Raw genomic sequence first — 18,352 nt, 5'->3', positions numbered from 1 at the left:
TAAAACAATAATAACACAATTAGTCGGTTAGATACATTCTTTTTATATATTAAGTACATTATTATCTTCTGATTTCTGGTTCTTGGCTCTTCCTTTGGGATGATACAAAGACCATGTGACCATGAAAAGTCAATAGACAAAACGGAAACAGTGGGAAATTCAACACAAATGTTAACAGAGAGCAAATAAAACACACAGACAGTATTGTAGTCATTTATTTTCCACAAAAGCTATTTATTTAGAGAATTATGTAGGTTTGGCTATCACAAACGTAGTTTTGGTCAGGAAATTCACATATGGGTCAGTTTATATTTGCGTCCATTTGTTTTTCATTTTGAAACATCAAAAACAAAAAACAAAAAACAAGAGTGTTTTCATTTTTCATGTCTTGAAAACCAAAATGAAAAACGAGTGTTTTCATTTTTCTTTTTTGATTTCTCGAAAACCAAAATGAAAAACAAAAGTGTTTTCGTTTTTTGTTTTTGATTTCTCTAAAACAAAAAACGGAAAACGAAAGTGTTTTCATTTTTTGTTTTTGATTTCTCTGAAACCAAAATGAAAATCAAAAGTGTTTCCGTTTTTCGTTTTTGATTTTACTAATGAAGAGTTTGGTATTTAGTTTTAATTATTTCTCGATTTATAATGTAAAATGTTTTCCTTTCTTGTTTCACAGTCATTGATAGTAAATATAGCCAATGTTACCACCCCGGTATTCTTTCAACATAATGTAGTAAAATAGATCCGCATGAACTACGGTGATAAAGTAATCAAAGACTTTAAAATTACCTTGTTTATATCTTTGACTTTGAATACATTATTATATTTAAATATTAAACGAATCACATATTTAAATTGTACAATATAATATTATATAAAGATGGTACAAATAAATAGATTGATGACGACTTCACACAAACAAGGGAGGTAACTACTAAAAAACTAGCCCGGTCGTTAAAGTATACATGCACAGCGGTTTTAATCGAAGAAAATATCAACAGATGCAAAAGTATTAATCAATCTAAACAATAATGGTGCGTGATCTTTTAAGTTTGGAGAGTGTTGATCTAAGATGATAAGATAGAACCGTAACCTGGTAACTAGCCGGGTAACTAGCCTAAATATAAAATAATATGGTAAGCACCTGTAAAAACAAAATAACACAACACTCAGCTGCTACTGGTCTTGTTTATTGTATGATATGTGTAACAAAAGTCTTCTTTGTAATAATCAGATAAAGGCAATATAAAGATTTGTATTTCAGGGTAAGACTCCATACGATCTGGCAGCAGCAATGAAATTGAGGCAGAATAAAGAAGTGATGGAATATTTACAGGTACACATACTTTTAATTACAAATGCTTACAGTTAGAATAAATCAGGTACAAAACCAGGATACTCTAGAGGACATTGTTTATGTCTTGAAATAAAAATTTCAAATTCTAATGCAATTTATTTGTAATTACGATTTTGATTGGCCAAATTCATATATTTGAGACGCTACATTCAACTCTTTTCAAAAGAGTAAGCTAAGCCACCATTTTGAATTCAGGAAATGATTGGTTTGTGATTTCGTCAATATTAAACAAAATTAGTAGATGTCTTTTATTTCATTCAAGAGTGTTAAGGCGAAAACAAGCTTTGCAAAATTCTATTTGAGATTCTTACACCGCCAGTCTGTCTATAACCTCCTTTTCATGGTTAACTAGTCTCATCTCAGATCAGGTTTGGGGTAATTGTAATTGTAATCATTAGTCAGCTATAATTGATTTCAATTTTTAAGTAATCATTGTAATCATTAATCAACCAAAAATAACAAGTAATTTAATTTAATCAATTACTTTTCAAAACATCTTTTAATCCTGATTTTTTTTACAGTATTACATTCTGATTAAATTGATGAAAAATTCTAAAAATTGGCTTTATTATACCCCCGCTTTAAAAAAGGGGGGTATACTGTTTTACCTCTGTCTGTCTGTCAGTCCGTCTGTCAGTCCGTCCATCAGTCTGTCCGTCCATCAGTCCGTCCGTCCATCAGTCCGTCAGTCAGTCCGTCCCATGAAACTTTCGTCACATTTGTAGGAACTACACATCCACCCTTTCTGTAATTTGGTATCAACATTTATATATGTCAGCCATACCGTGTGATGCGTTTTCAGATTCATCACTTGACAACTTCCTGTTTACCGAACACTTGTCTGATTTTACACATGATAGCCAAGTTGAAAATTTTCGTCACATTTTTCTCAGGAACTACACTACAAGGATTTCTGAAATTTGGTTTCAGGATTTTTATAAGTCAGCTATACCGTGTGATGCGTTTTCAGATTCATCACTCGACAACTTCCTGTTTACCGAACACTTGCATATTTTTACACTATTAATATTATCCACTTGCGGCGGGGGTATCATCAGTGAACAGTAGCTCGCAGTTTCACTTGTTTTCAATATGAAAAAATAAAATATTTCATGTCTTGGATAAACCTTTTGTTATTCATTTTAAATAAATAGGATGACTTTATTTAGTATGTGCATACATGTACCTTGTAAGGTCATCATGTCTGTCAAACAGTTTTCATTTGACCTCAATCTTATGTTCAGTGATCAAGGTTAAGTTTTCATGGTCAAGTCCATATATCAGATACAATAATCAAAAATTATACTATAATTGGTGTATGAAGTGACTGTAAGGTGTACATGTCCAACTGGCAGGTGTCATCTGACCTTCACTTCATTTTTATGGTTCAGTGGAGTAATTTGATTTTTTGTGTTGTTCTTTTTTTCTAATATTATATGCAATAGGTCAACTATATTTAGTGTATGGAAGTAAATTACGATGTACATGTCAGTCTTGCAAGTGCATTTGACCTTGACCTCATTTTCATGGCTCATTGCTCATTGTTAAGTTTTTGTGTTTTGGTCTATTTCTTTTGAACTATTATTAATAGGACAACTATATTTGGTGTATGGACTAATTGTAAGGTGTATATGTCTGTTTTGTAGGTATCACCTGACCTTGACCTCATGTTCATGGTTGATTGGTCAATATTTAGTTTGCATGGTTAAGTTTCTTTCTTGGATTCTATAGGCAATAGGCCAACTATATTTGGTGTATCGAATGATTGTAAGTTGTATATGTCTGTCTGGCAGGTATGATCTGACCTTGACCTCATTTTCATGGTTAATTAGTAAATGGTAAGGTTCTTTCTTAGATATCCTGGTTGATATATTTCTTAGAAACTATAAGCAATAGGTCAACTATATTTTGTGCCAGAAATGATTGTGATTTGTACATGTATTTCTGGTTTGGTTTATCTGATCTTGACCACATTTTCTTGGATCATGTAAAGTTTATGTGATACTTGAAGTAAAGCTTTATATTTAGGAATAACAACATAAAATCAGTAGCCAGTAAAGGAGGTGAGACATTTCAGCGTGTGGCCTCTTGTTATGTTTTGGTCTGTTTTTCAAATAATTAAAGCAACATAAGCAATGTTCAGTTTTTAACTGGATTTTTGTGTCAAAAATGTTGGTTATTGATTTGGGGATGTACGGCAGGCGGGTGGGCGGTGGTGCGGGCGGTCAGGCAGTCAGGCTGGCGGGCGGGTGGCAACCAAATGTTGTCCGTGCATTTACTCTTGAAGCGTTCAAACAAACCTTTTAAAATTTTAATATGTTGTTACTGACAACAAAATGGAGGTCAAGTTCAATAATGACGATTTTGACTTTTACCGTTCAGGAGTTACGGTTCTTGAAAGTTTAAAAAATGTTGTGTCCGTGCATTTACTCATGAACTGTTCAACCAAACCTTTTAAAATTTAATATGTTGTTACTGACAACATAACAGAGGTCAAGTGCAATAATGACGATTTTTACTTTTACCGTACAGGAGTTAAAGTTCTTGAAAGTTTAAAAAATGTCGTGTCCGTGCATTTACTCATGAACCAGTCAACCAAACCTTATAAAATTTTAATATATTGTTACTGACAACAAAATGGAGGTCAAGTTTAATAATGAAGATTTTGACTTTTACCGTTCAGGAGTTACGGTTCTTGAAAGTTTAAAAAATGTGTCTGTGCATTTACTCATGAACCGTTCAACCAAACCTTTTAAAATTTTAATATGTTGTTACTGACAACAAAATGGAGGTCAAGCTTAATTTTTGCCTTTCCATTTGAAAACCATACAATTCAGGCCAAAAATAAAATATTGTTTGTTTCCCCTCACACGACGACCCGGTAAAATCACTGCGACCCGAAAAATTGTATTGGCCATTCTTGTCCACTATTTTTTTTTTTTGCTATGTTGGTTATTTCCGATGCTGTAGTCAACGATCATTGGGTTTTGGTGATACCTTTCCGATGCTGTAGTCAACGAGCGTTTTAAATCAAGGTATATTTGCATTGAAGCGTCTACATGATGCGGAATCAAGGAAAAGAAACAAAATGCTTTCCACACGATTTGTTTGTGTGCAAGGGTGATCTTTTTTTGAAAATAAAAAAAATACTGAAGCATCTTTTAACCCGCTGAGTGCATCTTGATTTGTTTTGTGTCTAACCTCTGTTCCTGTTTAAAGGATAAAATCTTAAAGACTTTGAGTAAAAATGGTCTGAGTCATGCTTTAAAATCTATCTTCTTTGTCTTTGAACAGGTTGGACAGTCGGGGAAATGTGGGATACATGTATTCCTTGCTTTCAGGGAACGTCCCTGTTTTCTGGTGTGAAAAAAAACCCAGTTTAAATGGGATTTCATTTATGGCATGAAAATTACAAAAGGACACGTTTTAAAGTTATAACTGCATCAGTACTGACAGTAGAATTCGTATTTTAGGAAATACAAAACATGAATATAAAGTGAAGCCTTGTTTCTTCTAGAACTCGAAAAAACATATAAATCAATTGACCAGGCTGCATGATCCAGGTGTAACTGAACATAACTGAATTTATGTTCACTTCTATTGAAAATTTTTATTCATTGAATTTTAATTCCCAAGTGATTAACATACATGTATCTTTTTGTCATCTCATAATTGATGATCAAGGTATGAATTGGTGAACAAAGGAATTGTTTTGTTGTGAGTTATGCATCAAATTGGACTTGAAATAAGCTTGATTTTTTAACTAAAAAAACACTTGCTATCATTAAGCATTGTTATCACAAGTAGAATGTGTGCTTTTGTAGATTTCATTACATTAAATGAATAGGAAAAAAAAGCAGGTCCCTGTATACTGTTTTTTTTTAACACCAGAAAACTGTGACGTGCACTGAATTAGAATACAGGGAATACCCCACTTTTCTTGACTTGAGTCTTACCTGTTGAATTTTGTACAAATTCAATATAGAAAACCATATCAAGGAATAAAATAAAATAATTTGCCTACCTACCTACCCATACCCTAACAACCTCAGTCTGGAAAGGGGGAAACAAAGATATTTTTAATGTTGGCCTCATTCATTTTTTTTTTAGATATTTTCAAAATCCTAGGTAGATGGACTAAGTAATTTTTTCTTACTTTATGCATTAAGGGCACACAGTTTGTCCTGCTAGAGGGTCATTTTCTATCTAGTTTATATGTTGTTATTGTTGACAACATGGAAGTCAAGTTTGATATTGATAATCATAAATTTTACCTATTAGGAGTTTTGGTCCTTGTAATATTGATAAATGCCAGAACACAAATAAATGTTAAAGAATCCGGTTTACTGTCATTTTGACAGCTCTTGCTGTGTTTTGGTCTGTTTTTCAATTACCAAAAATTGTAAGGTTTAAATGTCTGTCTGATAGGATTTATCTGACCTTGACCTCAATTTTATAGATCTTCTAAAATGTTAAGTTTGTGTAATACTTTTAGTTAAATTTTATCTTTTAGACTTTCATTTAATCAATGGTCAGTAAAGGAGGCAAGACATTTCAGCGTGTGCACTTTTGTTATGTTTTGGTCTGTTTTTTAAATACTTTTAACAATATGTCAGCTATATGTTGTATATTGAATAATTGTAAGGTGTGCATGTCTGTTTCGCAGGTAGAATCTGACCTTGACCTAATTTTCATGCATGGTTTATTGGTCAATGTTAAGTTTTTGTTTTGGTCTGTTTTTCAATTACCATAAGCCAAAAGTCAACTATATTTGGTGTATAAAAAAATGTAAGGTGTATATGTCTGTCTGACCTTGACCTCAATGTCAGGTCTTTAATGTTTAATTTGTGTAATACTGTTAGTTAAACCTTTATCTTTAAGACATTCATGAAATCAATGGTCAGTAAAGGAGGCGAGACATTTCAGCATGTACACTCTTGAAGACATTTGACCTTATATTTTTGGAAAAACATTTGTTTTGTTTAAAAGTGATAGATTATTTGCATCAACTCATCAGCTACAGTCCTGATAATTTTTAAAGACCAAACAACCTATTGTTTATGCACATCAGCTAACGCAACTTGGTAGTGACATAAAAGCTCTATGACGTTGTTTCTAGCAATGAAAAAACATCAAATTATAACGTTCTATTTTGCGTTTTTGTCGGATTCCAACACAATCTTTGCTAGGTACGCTACGTCTCCCAAGAAAAGAGGAACTATTATGCGTCATGCTACTTTAATATCCTGTGGAAATTTAACACAAATGGACACATAAGATACTACAATTTATTTAACCTTCGTTCTAATAAAAATAATAAAATATAAATTTTGATCTCGAGTTTTTGCATTTGCGACGTTCTGCATTTCATTTTTTTTTATTCTTTCACATGCGTATATTTTGTCTTATATTTGCGTCGATCTGCATTTCATTTTTTTTCTTCTTCGCTTGCGTAGATTTTGTCTTTCGTTTGCGCCGATTGTGTAGAGGTTAGGTGAAAGTTTTTTTTTATGGCCGATTTATGGGCATTATGTTTTCTGGTCTGTCCGTCAGTTCGTTCGTTAGTCTGTCCAGCTTCAGGTTAAAGTTTTTGGTCAAGGTAGTTTTTGAGGAAGTGGAAGTCCTATCAACTTTAAACCTAGTAAACATGTTCTTTATGCAATGATCCTTCTAATTTAAGTGTCAATTTAAAAAAAAAAAAAAAAAAAATGAGTATTCACAAGGTTTATAGGCCGATACGGCCAACTAAAATTAATTAGTAGATTTTCATCCAAATTTTTGAAAAAAATGGGGCGGGTGGGAGGATTTTTTTTTTTAAATTTTATTTCATATGAAATCTTCTTGTCACGTGTTATTAATATATGCAAGTGTAATAATAAGCTTATATCATGTAAATACATGCCATAAGGTATCATGTATAAGACAATAACAATGAAAAGCAAGGAGTAAACAAAGACTCATAAAACCAAAAGACATTTACATCAACAGTAACAAATAATAAATAAGAAACAACACGAACTCCACTAAAACCGGGAGTGAAATCAGGTGCTCCTGAATGGTAAGCATTTCCTGTACCGTATACGGCACCCGTTGTGTTATTTCCTTGTTCAGTATGGTAATGATGCAAGGTTATTATGACTGAGGAAGAATACCAGATATGATTTCTGACACACATTTGTCATAATGGCCAATCAGCTCATGATGGCGACCATAACATTTCATGAGTGATGATCTTAATGTGATTGATTCATAGCCCTGTCTTAGCATTTTTTAAGAAAGCAGTATTCTTCGTGCAACAAAGTCAATGTACTTTGAGCTAGCTCTAGAGCAACGTAGATCAATTGAGACACATATACTCCATATGCTGGTGCCGCTTTTTCAAATTCGTTAATATATATCTCTGATTTGCAACCACTGTTCTACATGTAATTGCCGCTTTAGAAACCTATTTTATAGTAAATAGCAGAATCGTTGAGAAATGCTCTCTTCAGTTGGACTATACCTACACCAAATTTATTTTGCTTTCTAAGCAATATTTTGTTGTCCTAATAAAATGAGGCAAATTCATTGTTATGCAACACAAGTACAAAAATGTATGATAAGACGTACAGAATAAAATAAAAACTCAACAGTGTTGACATAATAGAGTTGGTCCTTAATATGCAAGATGCAAATATGATTACAATGTAGAACATAAAGTTGTTTAATGACTATCTTGGGTATTGGGACAGAGGATGTTTGCTGTTTGTCTACAAAAAACAAAATGTGTATGTTTGTCGACTTTCTGAACTCAATTTTCGGTCACCAATCTCACAAGTTAATGCTTGTGTCAATTTCTTTATACCAGTCATGATTTTTGTACCAATGCGTTCCACGATTCTTACGCGTTTGGTTTCAAATTCATTCACAGTCCAAATTTCTTGACACAAAGTCATTGTATAAATAAAAACAAATCCAAGGTGTTTTACTCACAAACATTTGTGACATACGGCGACTTGCGTTTTTGTACACAGCGTTTTACTCGTAACCCGAATATTTCACACCCTTCCGTAATCAATATCTTTACTTCGTAAATGATGTTGTCATCATAGATCAGCAGAATATATCGACTTAATCATTTAGAAAGAATACGAAAACCAACATTTGAAACAGGAAGTTTTAAATGAAACGAAATTATCGACGGTTACCGGTAACGGAAATGAACAAAACCCGGAAATAGTATTTTTTTTAAAAATAAAAAAAATCGGGGCAGGAAGATTTCAGAGGGGCGGGCGGGGATGAAAATCTAGCAATTAATTTTAATTGGCCTAATCAATTATTCCTTAAAGTTTTGACATACTGGCAACATGTGCATGTAACTGATGTCTGGATGATTTTCGTAAAATAATGTCCGATCTTGCAATGAAGTTAAAATTTATTTATACTGCTTATTTGACAAAATCTTATAGTTAAAATAAAATGATGACAAAGGGTAATTTTCGTTTGTCATTTGTTTCATTTCAAATTGTCCTAAGGAGAAATGATAAACATATTGTCTAATCTCACTGAAGCTTACAGTTAATTTCCTAATGTATGTAGATCAACAAGTTGGTTTGTCTGCTTGCTTTGTTTGTATATTTTGTATAATTATATTTTGATAACGTCCAATTCAATTAAATAGCATATATACAGGTTTGCAAACCTATATATAAAGATGTCAATCTTAATTACAGAGCTTGAGTAAACATTTATACAAACAAAGCAAGGAAGCCAACCAAAGTTTTACCATGCATGCATTAGGAAATTAGATGCAAGGCAAACAATATGAATAAAACTAATACTCAGCGAATGTGAATTAAAATGAAAATTTTCGGTGTTTAAAACTTATAACTCATAAATTTAACTTATGACAAAAACAATTGCTCAAAGAATAATATCTTACATAAAATCGCTCCTTTCATTTAGCTACAACTGTGACCGGAAAGATTGAAAACAAATTTCGATATTCAATGGTGGCATCAACCTTTTCTTTGTTTTAATTTCCAAAATGAGCAATTTAAGATTTATTATATTTTATCCTGTTGGAGAAATCTTACTTTGTAGTTTTTTCAACGAAAAATTATTTCTAAATTAATTTTTGAATCAAAAACTTTTTGTATTTTATATTTACTGTCTCGTTTAGTGAAAACACATGAGCTAGTAATAAAAGGATTGTATTTTAAGATAGATGTATAACGTTTTAGAATCAAAACTTTCATTCATATATTATACCTATAATTTTAATTTCCTTATATCTTAAATATTCTTAAATAATGAATTCACAAACTCGGGAAAAATAGTAGTATAAGGAACTCCGCCCATGCTTTAGTATGTCTGTCTTTCAACAGTACCGAATGAGTTCGTTACGGCAAACTTCAGAAATTGACGCGAAAAAGAAACAAGCACATCTTGTCTGGTATATTCAAATACTCTGTAAGTTAACCAGTGCCAACTTTCATTTCTTTTTTTATTTTCAATAATTTTGCTTATGTGGGACAGAGGACAAAAACAGACTTTCAATACAAAAGCGACATGATAGGTTATTTCAAACAATTTTCCATTCCGGCGGATGGTGTTTCTGAAGATTTATATTGTGCGGCAACAACATCATAAAGATCTGAAACTGATGCATGCTTATAATCTCTAGTATTACCAGACAATAAAGTAGTTGTTATTCTTGGAAATTTAAATGGTGGTTTCAAACAGCCAATTTGCGCATTTCTCTTTTCAAATAGTGTGCCAGCAAGGAAAGTTTGTACTATGACGTCAGATGCAATCAATTCTTTTCTTCAAAACGAACGAGAAAAAACATGAAAATTACTCATAACTCAACTTGTTTGAAAGGTCGGTGACATACACTTTTTTTTGCTTTATTTTGAAGAGTACATATGGCTTTTTCCTTCTTTAAATTTTTATGAAGAAATCACTGGTAGATATTTTTAGCTCACCTGGCACGAAGGGGATGTTCCAAATTCAAAAACCACCTTTACACTTTAAAAACTATATATCTCTATCAATGTCTCTTGGCTACCCTTTTTCCTGAAAAATATGAAAGTTTGTTTGATATAAATATTATATAATGTGAAACATTTGTTTTATAAAGTATATTGTTTTTTTGGGGGGGGGGGGGGGGGGGGATATTTTAGAATTTTTAAAGTGCAACAAGTGACATGAGTAAAGATATATTCACAGTGCATATTCCTAATTTTTTAGACTGTCATGTCAAAGAAATCTTCAGGCGTGACTGCTGGACTAGGAATAGAAGGTAATTTTCTTTAACATTGTTTAACTTTATTTCATTATAAGTTTATTATTACTCTAGGAATTGCAGAATAACAACATTTTTTTTTGTACGACGTCATGCAATTAACTGCAATGTATTGATGAGATTTATCACTATAAAATAGATAATAACAAACTATGGAGCTATATAGTGTTAGCAGCTTTCCAATATATGAAATACACCACCTAGTAAGTACCATCCCATATATGGTCTTCTGTAGGAAGTTATAGTACATGTTTATCAGTACTTGCAGGCAATATTCTACCTTGCTAGAATTATTTCTTCAAGAAAAGGGGAAGCCATTATAGACTACACTCTGATATTGTTAGAAACCAATAATGTTTGTTTCACCTGTGACAAAGACCTATAATGTGAGACGTAGGGATTACAATCCATTCATGTCATGGATCACTGATCAAGGTACATTTTCCGTTGTCTAGTCAGTATCTCAGCTGCTATACACAGTAGATAAACTATATTTGATTGATATAGTTGTTGAAACGTGAACATGTCTGTCTGGCAGTTTTCACCTGACCTTGACCTGTTTTTTTATGTTGAATTGGTCAATGTTGAGTTTTTGTGTTTAGATATAAAAAGATGTGGTATGAGTGCCAATGAGACAACTCCCTATCCAAGTCACAATTTGTAAAAGTAAACCATTATTATACGGTCAATGTTTAGTTTTCATAGTAAGTGTTTGTTTCCCAGGTACTTAAATCATTAAGTCATCTTGGTATTTAAAACGACTGCACGGCGTACATGTCTGTATGGCAGAGTTGGTGTAACCTTTTTATGTCGGGGAGTTTTGTGGCCAAATATATGTTGTGGGTTTTTCTCATCATTAAAGGCCTTGCTATTACCTATTATTTCATATGTCAAAGTATTTGAAACCTGGTGGATAGTTGTATCATCATGATCATTAAAAATCATACCACATCTCCTTAATTTTATTTTGACCTCAATTTCATGGTTTATTGGCATGATTGGTCAAAGTTAATTTTTTGGTTATGTCTATTTCGCAGATACGATAAGCAAAAGGTGAACTATGTTTAGTTAATGGAATAAAAATAGAATGTTCATATATACAAAACAAACTCATCATAGATAACAGGACTAAATTTTGTATAAGAAAGACTCATCAGTGACGCTCTCATCCAAAAAGTTAAAAAAAGCCTAAAAAAGGTACGAAGTTGACGAGCATTTAGGACCAAAATTTCTACAAGTTTTGCCAAATACAGCTAAGGTAATCTATGCCTGAGGTAGAAAAGCCTAAGTGTTTCTAGAATGCAAATTTTTGTAAACAGTTAATTTATGAATTCAACCATATCAATGATAATTCATGTCAGCACAAAAAAGTGCTAACTACTTGGCTAGTGATACCCTCGGGGAAATAAATCACCAGCAGTGTCATTGACCCAGTGGTTGTAAATAAACTCATCATAGATAATAGGACTAAATTTTCTGTATATTTTGCGCCAGACGCGCATTTCATCTACAAAAGACTCATCAGTGGTGCTCTCAACCAAAAAAAAAACCTAACTGTTTGCAGATACTTGATATTTTCTCTCAAATATTGCAAAACAGAATACCTTCATATTTGGTCAGCAGCTTATTTGATGAGTTGTAACATGTTAACACTTTTATTAGCTCACCTGGCCCGAAGGGCCAAGTGAGCTTTTCCCGTCACTTTGCGTCCGGCATCCGTCGTCCATCGTCGTCTGTCGTCGGTAACTTTTACAAAAATCTTCTCCTCTGAAACTACTGGGCCAAACTTCGCCACAATCATCATTGGGATATCTTGTTTAAAAAATGTGTCCGGTGACCCTGCCAACCAACCATGATGGCCGCCATGGTTTAAAATAGAACATAAGGGGAAAATGTAGATTTTGGCTTATAACTCTGGAACCAAAGCATTTAGAGCAAATACGATATGGGTAAAACATTTTATCAATTTTAGGTCTATCTGCCCTGAAATTTCGAAACTGGTTGTTGGGTTGCTGCCCCTGAAATTTTTAGATGAATCGGACAACTGGTTGCTTGGGTGCTGTCCCTGACTTGGAAATTTTAAGAACATTTTGCTGTTTTTGGTTATTATCTTTATTATAATGATCAGTTGACCCCTTAAGGAGTAATTGCCCTTTATAGTCATTTTTTACCAATTATTCGTAAATTTTTATAATTTTTTACAAAAACCTTCTCCTGTAAGACTACTGGAACAAATTTAACCAAAATTAGTCATAATCATTTTTAGGGTATCTTGTTTAAAAAATAAGTGCGGTGACCCAGCCAACCAACCAAGATGGCTACAATGGCTAAAAATAGAACATAGGGGGAAACTGTAGATTTTGGCTTATAACTCTGAAACAAAAGCATTTAGAGTTTGTCACGGTGTTAAATTGTTTATCAAGTCAATCTATATCTGCCGTTAAATTTTCAGATGAACTGGTTGTTGGGTTGCTGCCCCCAATTGATATTTTTTTTAAGAAAATTTTGCCTTTTTGGTTATTATCTTAAATACTGTATAATCATAGATAGGGATAAACTGTAAACAGCAATAATGTTCAGCAAAATAAGATCTACAAATAAGTCAATGTGACCAAATGGTTGTCCCCTTAAGGAGTTATTGCCCTTTATAGTCAATTTTTGACTATTTTCATTAATTTGGTAAATTTTTGTAAATTTTTACAAAATATTATCCTCCTTAACTAAAGGGCCAATTTTATTAATGATAGAGAAAATTGTAAGCAATGTTCAGTAAAGTAAGATCTACAAAACATATCACCATCACCAAAAGACAATTTTTTCATAAATCCATCTGTGTCCTTTGTTTAATATGCATATAGATCAAGGTGAGTGAGCCTCCAGTTTAGTTGACATTAGGCATTTTTCGATAATGAATATTTTTGTTATATAATCATTGTATATAAATATTGAATATATATTTTTCTAAAGTATGCATAAATTTATCATGTTATCACTTTGCACTTTGACTGAATTTTGAATGAATGGCAAAAAATGAAGAGTAATCATGGTAACACTTACAATCAAGCCACAGTAAAGAGCTTAACATCTAAAACTGCTCAACAAATTTGAGACAAACTTCGAATGAAAAAAATACTTAGTTTGCCAGAAAATAGATTGTTATTCAATTTTTTGTTGATCATCTAGCAAGCATGCCTGCTGAAGCTAAATTAAAACTGGAGCTAAATCAAATAGTTATCCAATATGTTTAAAACTGCAGTATGGTTGAAAAGTTAATTAAAATTGTCAAAAAATTCCCTATTAAATTATTTCCCTTTAATAATCAACAGTTTAACTTAAATACAGAATTTGTTTTTTTAAATGGAATTATACTATTAAGCTACTGTCTATTTCTATGGTGTAGACACGAATAATACTATTTAGCCACTGTCTATTTCTATGGTGTAGACACGAATAATACTATTTAGCCACTGTTTATTTCTATGGTGTAGACACGAATAATACTATTTAGCCACTGTCTATTTCTATGGTGTAGACACGAATAATACTATTTAGCCACTGTATGATTTCTATGGTGTAGACACCAATAATACTATTTAGCCACTGTCTATTTCTATGGTGTAGACACGAATAATACTATTTAGCCACAGTCTATTTCTATGGTGTAGACACAGATTTTTTGGACATCATCAGCAATACATTAATAATTAGAAAATTTGTATTTATACAGATTCCATCCGATCTACCATGTTGAACAAGTTGCTTGGCAGTGGAAGCTACGAATCATTTGACATGCGCTGTATGGTAACCGGCCAGTTTTCGGTTGGGAAATCAAGTTTAGTCAAGCTTTTAGTTGGGGATAATGTTCCAGAAGGGCGACATGCCACTGATGGGATTACCCTCATTGAAGGTCGCTGTGGACTTGATATAGAGACAAGAAATTGGATCATGATTGATCCAGGTAGGAATACACATTTACATATATATGGATTTAACATTGTATTCATTTAAAGTATGCATTATAAGGTATTGTTTTACAGGTAATTGAGGTAGACAAGTTATATTTTGTGAAGAAATGGCCGTGGTCAGAAGTTTCAGTTGTATGCCAGTCAACCTTACCTCCATCATCTCTGTATGTTCCTGTTCCAAGTCTGAAATTCAGTGGTTGCTGTTGGTTTCTTTATGTTATTTCTGTTCAGCATTAATGTTTTGTCATTAGTTTGGCTGTTGGTTTATTGTGCCCCATCTAGGGGCATTATATTTTTTGGTCTGTGCGTCCATTCCTTCGTCTATTCGTCGTCAGGTTAAATTTTTGGGTCAAGGTAGTTTTTGATAAATTAAATTATCTTTGCACTATGATTTACTAAGCATTTACTATATATGTAACACTCCCAAATGTGTCCATCCCCCAAATTTAAACGTGTCTGATAATTGTTATTCGCCAAAACGTGTCCACTATTAAATGCTAGAACGTTACATGTATTTTAGCGCTAATACATGTTTGTCGTTTACGAAGTGAATACATCACACTTCCATGAGGAAGTTTTATCAAGCACCAATTTTATATTTCAAGTGTTGATATTCAACCCACATTTACCAAGTTTTAGAATAGTTTAATTGTTTTACAAGAAATTTCTTGGTGTTTCTAAACGTAAGGTTATACAGACAGAAGAAGTAATCGTATCTACAAAATGATTTTGAATTTACTTGACGTGTTTTACTTTGATAATACTAATGGCGTATATTTTTTTTTCAAAGCTGATGTTATTCTGAAATTGTTTAGCATTTCACAGCGGTATAATACTTTTACTATAATTATTCATCCCATTTTTTTTAACTTTGTATTTACATTATATCATAGATCAAATTTATTCGTTCAGTGTATGTTCATTTGGTCAATACGTCTTTAAATTCAGTTAAGTCATTCAAATTGATATTTTATAGTGTCTTTCTATGTTGTGATGTTACACTGTTGTTTTAGATAAGGTGAAGGTATGGTACCATTAAAACGTTTAATCTTGCTGCAATTCTTTGCACCTGTCCTAATTAAGTCAGCAATCTGATGTTCAGTAGTTGTCGTTTGTTTATGTGGTTCGTATTAAAAGGTTTCTCATTTCTAATTTTTATGCCCCACCTACGATAGTAGAGGGGCATTATGTTTTCTGGTCTGTGGCTCCGTTCGTTCGTTTGTCCGTCCGTCCGTCCGTTCGTTCGTTCGTCCTGCTTCAGGTTAAAGTTTTTGGTCAAGGTAGTTTTTGATGAAGCTGAAGTCCAATCAACTTATAACTTGATACACTTGTTGCTTATGATATGATCTTTCTATTTTTAAAGCCAAACTAGACTTTTGATCCCAATTTCACGGTCCATTGAACATAGAAAATGAAAGTGGGAGTTTCAGGTTAAAGTTTTTGGTCAAGGTAGTTTTTGATGAAGCTGAAGTCCTATCAACTTGAAACTTAGTACACTTGTTGCTTATGGTATGATCTTTCTAATTTTAAAGCCAAATTAGACTTTTGACCCCAATTTCACGGTCCACTTAACATAGAAAATGAAAATGGAAGTTTCAGGTTAAAGTTTTTGGTCAATGTAGTTTTTGATGAAATTGAAGTCCAATCAACTTGAAACTTAGTACATATGTTCCCTATAGTATAATCTTTCTAATTCTAATGTCAAATTAGATTTTTACCCTATTTCACAGTCCATTGGAACATGAAAAATGATTGAGTGGGGCATCCGTGTACTTTGGACACATTCTTGTTTTATCATTAATTAGCATACTGCCAACTACAATTTGCGATGGATTTCCCCCATGGAGGCTTCCAAAGGGAAATTTTGAAAGAGCAATTTTTTCCACAGTTGATAACATTTAATTAACTTTACCATTGGTATATTAAGGACTGTTGAAGTATGAAGAAGCAAATTAACAACATCAAAATTAATTTGAAGGTTCCTTTAAAGATTTTCTAGAACTATGAGAGCCATCTTTCACATACAAATGTTTTTGAAATGTATGAATTGGGCCGTTGTTTTTTTCTGTAAATTGTTTCAATTTTTTTTGGTGTTTTTTGTGTGTTTTTGTGTCAATTATTTAACTTTTTGTCTTTTCATGACCTTTTATCATGTGTATAGCTGACAAAATGAAAGATATGTATGTGTTTTACTCAATGTTGAAGACTGCAATGATATACAATTCATTAAAACCTGGTCAATTGGACTTTGTGCAATGAAGAGTTGTACTATTTGCAATTATACCACATCTTAATTTTCACAAAATAAGAAAAAAATAACTTTTTTCCCTGCTTCAATGATCAACTTTATTTTATGCTAAAGTAAGTTTTTTAGTTACTTTGATGACTATGTCACTGTAAAGTCTTTACCAAAGTTTATCTATTTGTATGTAATAAATAACACCAATTTTTTTTTCATACAGCAACTTATAATGCCTTGGATGTTGTGTACAATAAGGTATTAATGACCTCCATAGAAGAAGATGAAAGTAAACAAGCAAAAACACCAGAAAATCAGGAACCAGATGCAAAACCTGTTGATAGTCAAAATGCAGAAGATAATCCTTCTCAGAAGACACAAGCTACCCAGTCAACATCTTGGCCTGTGAACGACTCGAGTGAACCCTCTACACAGTCACAGACAGCCCAATCTTTATCTCCACAAACGTCCTCCAGTGAGTCTAAAAAACAGCAAATGAAAAAGAGAATGACAACTAAAATGACCAAAAAAGAAATAAGAAAGAGAATGGAGAAAGTCCTAAAAACTGGGAAATATCAAATGAAAGTTGGCCGACTCATCTTCTGGGACTTTGGAGGACAGTATGTCTATTATACAACACACCAGACATTCATGACTTACAGAGCTTTGTTCCTAGTAGTTTTTGATGGTAGTAAGAGATTGAATGAAGAAGTTCCTGATGTACTGTGTTTTCCAGGGCAGCACATGACACCAACCCCTGCAGGTAATTAAATTGTACCTTCCATATTACTGAAAATACTTCATTTTAGGGAGAAGATAATGACGATAATAAAAGAAGAAAAAAAATTCTATACATAATACATTTTTTTCTAATTCTATGGAAATTTATCTCTTTACGAAACTATTATATAAAAAAATTACTCAACATGTCATTGCCTGTGATCTCAAAAGATGATTGGATGATTTTAAGGGTCATAACCTTTTTAGCTAACTGGATGAATCCGTCAACATATCTTTGTTCCACCTAACAGAAGTTCCAATGGAAACTTTGTTATAAACATTGTCATAATATCTATTCCTGTTGTAATAAATATTCTATACCATTTATTCCGTTAGGAACATATACTGTAATATTTATTCCTGTGGAAATAGTATTCCAGAATATCTTTTCCTTTTGGAACTTATATTAATGATGGAACTTCTATTCAGTGACAATCAAAATGTGCTAACAGGTGTTAATGAAATCGACAATTTCGTGGAATGTGAAAGGCACTCAAAGGGGATTTTCGTTTAACAAAAAAAGATTTTTTTTTTAAATCATTAGAGAAACAGATTCTTACATAGTTACTTGTGGATTATCAGATTTATCCAATCTCGATAGTTAAATTATAAATTTTAAAGTCCTCGCTGAGGCTCGGACTTAAAAATTGATAAATTAACTATCTTGGTTGAATAAATCCGATAATCCACTGATACCAATGTAAGAATCTATATATATATAAATGCTT

At 32.5% G+C, this 18,352-nt stretch overlaps 1 protein-coding gene across 1 annotated transcript in view; it reads left to right on the top strand.

Annotated features, from left to right (window-relative positions):
• LOC143054573 (uncharacterized) overlaps nucleotides 1-18,352 on the top strand; it is a 422,571-nt gene that overhangs the window by 351,855 nt on the left and 52,364 nt on the right. Inside the window, exons 6-9 of the mRNA XM_076227592.1 lie at nucleotides 1,262-1,333; nucleotides 10,586-10,637; nucleotides 14,368-14,598; nucleotides 17,068-17,607. Of these exons, the coding sequence (XP_076083707.1) occupies nucleotides 1,262-1,333; nucleotides 10,586-10,637; nucleotides 14,368-14,598; nucleotides 17,068-17,607 (895 nt within the window). The remainder of the gene's footprint in view (nucleotides 1-1,261; nucleotides 1,334-10,585; nucleotides 10,638-14,367; nucleotides 14,599-17,067; nucleotides 17,608-18,352) is intronic.

The sequence above is a fragment of the Mytilus galloprovincialis genome, chromosome 12, assembly GCF_965363235.1.
Source record: "Mytilus galloprovincialis chromosome 12, xbMytGall1.hap1.1, whole genome shotgun sequence".
Lineage (NCBI taxonomy): Eukaryota > Metazoa > Mollusca > Bivalvia > Mytilida > Mytilidae > Mytilus > Mytilus galloprovincialis.
The sequence above is the reverse complement of the archived record's forward strand: the minus strand, read 5'-3'. Positions and strand labels throughout refer to the sequence as shown.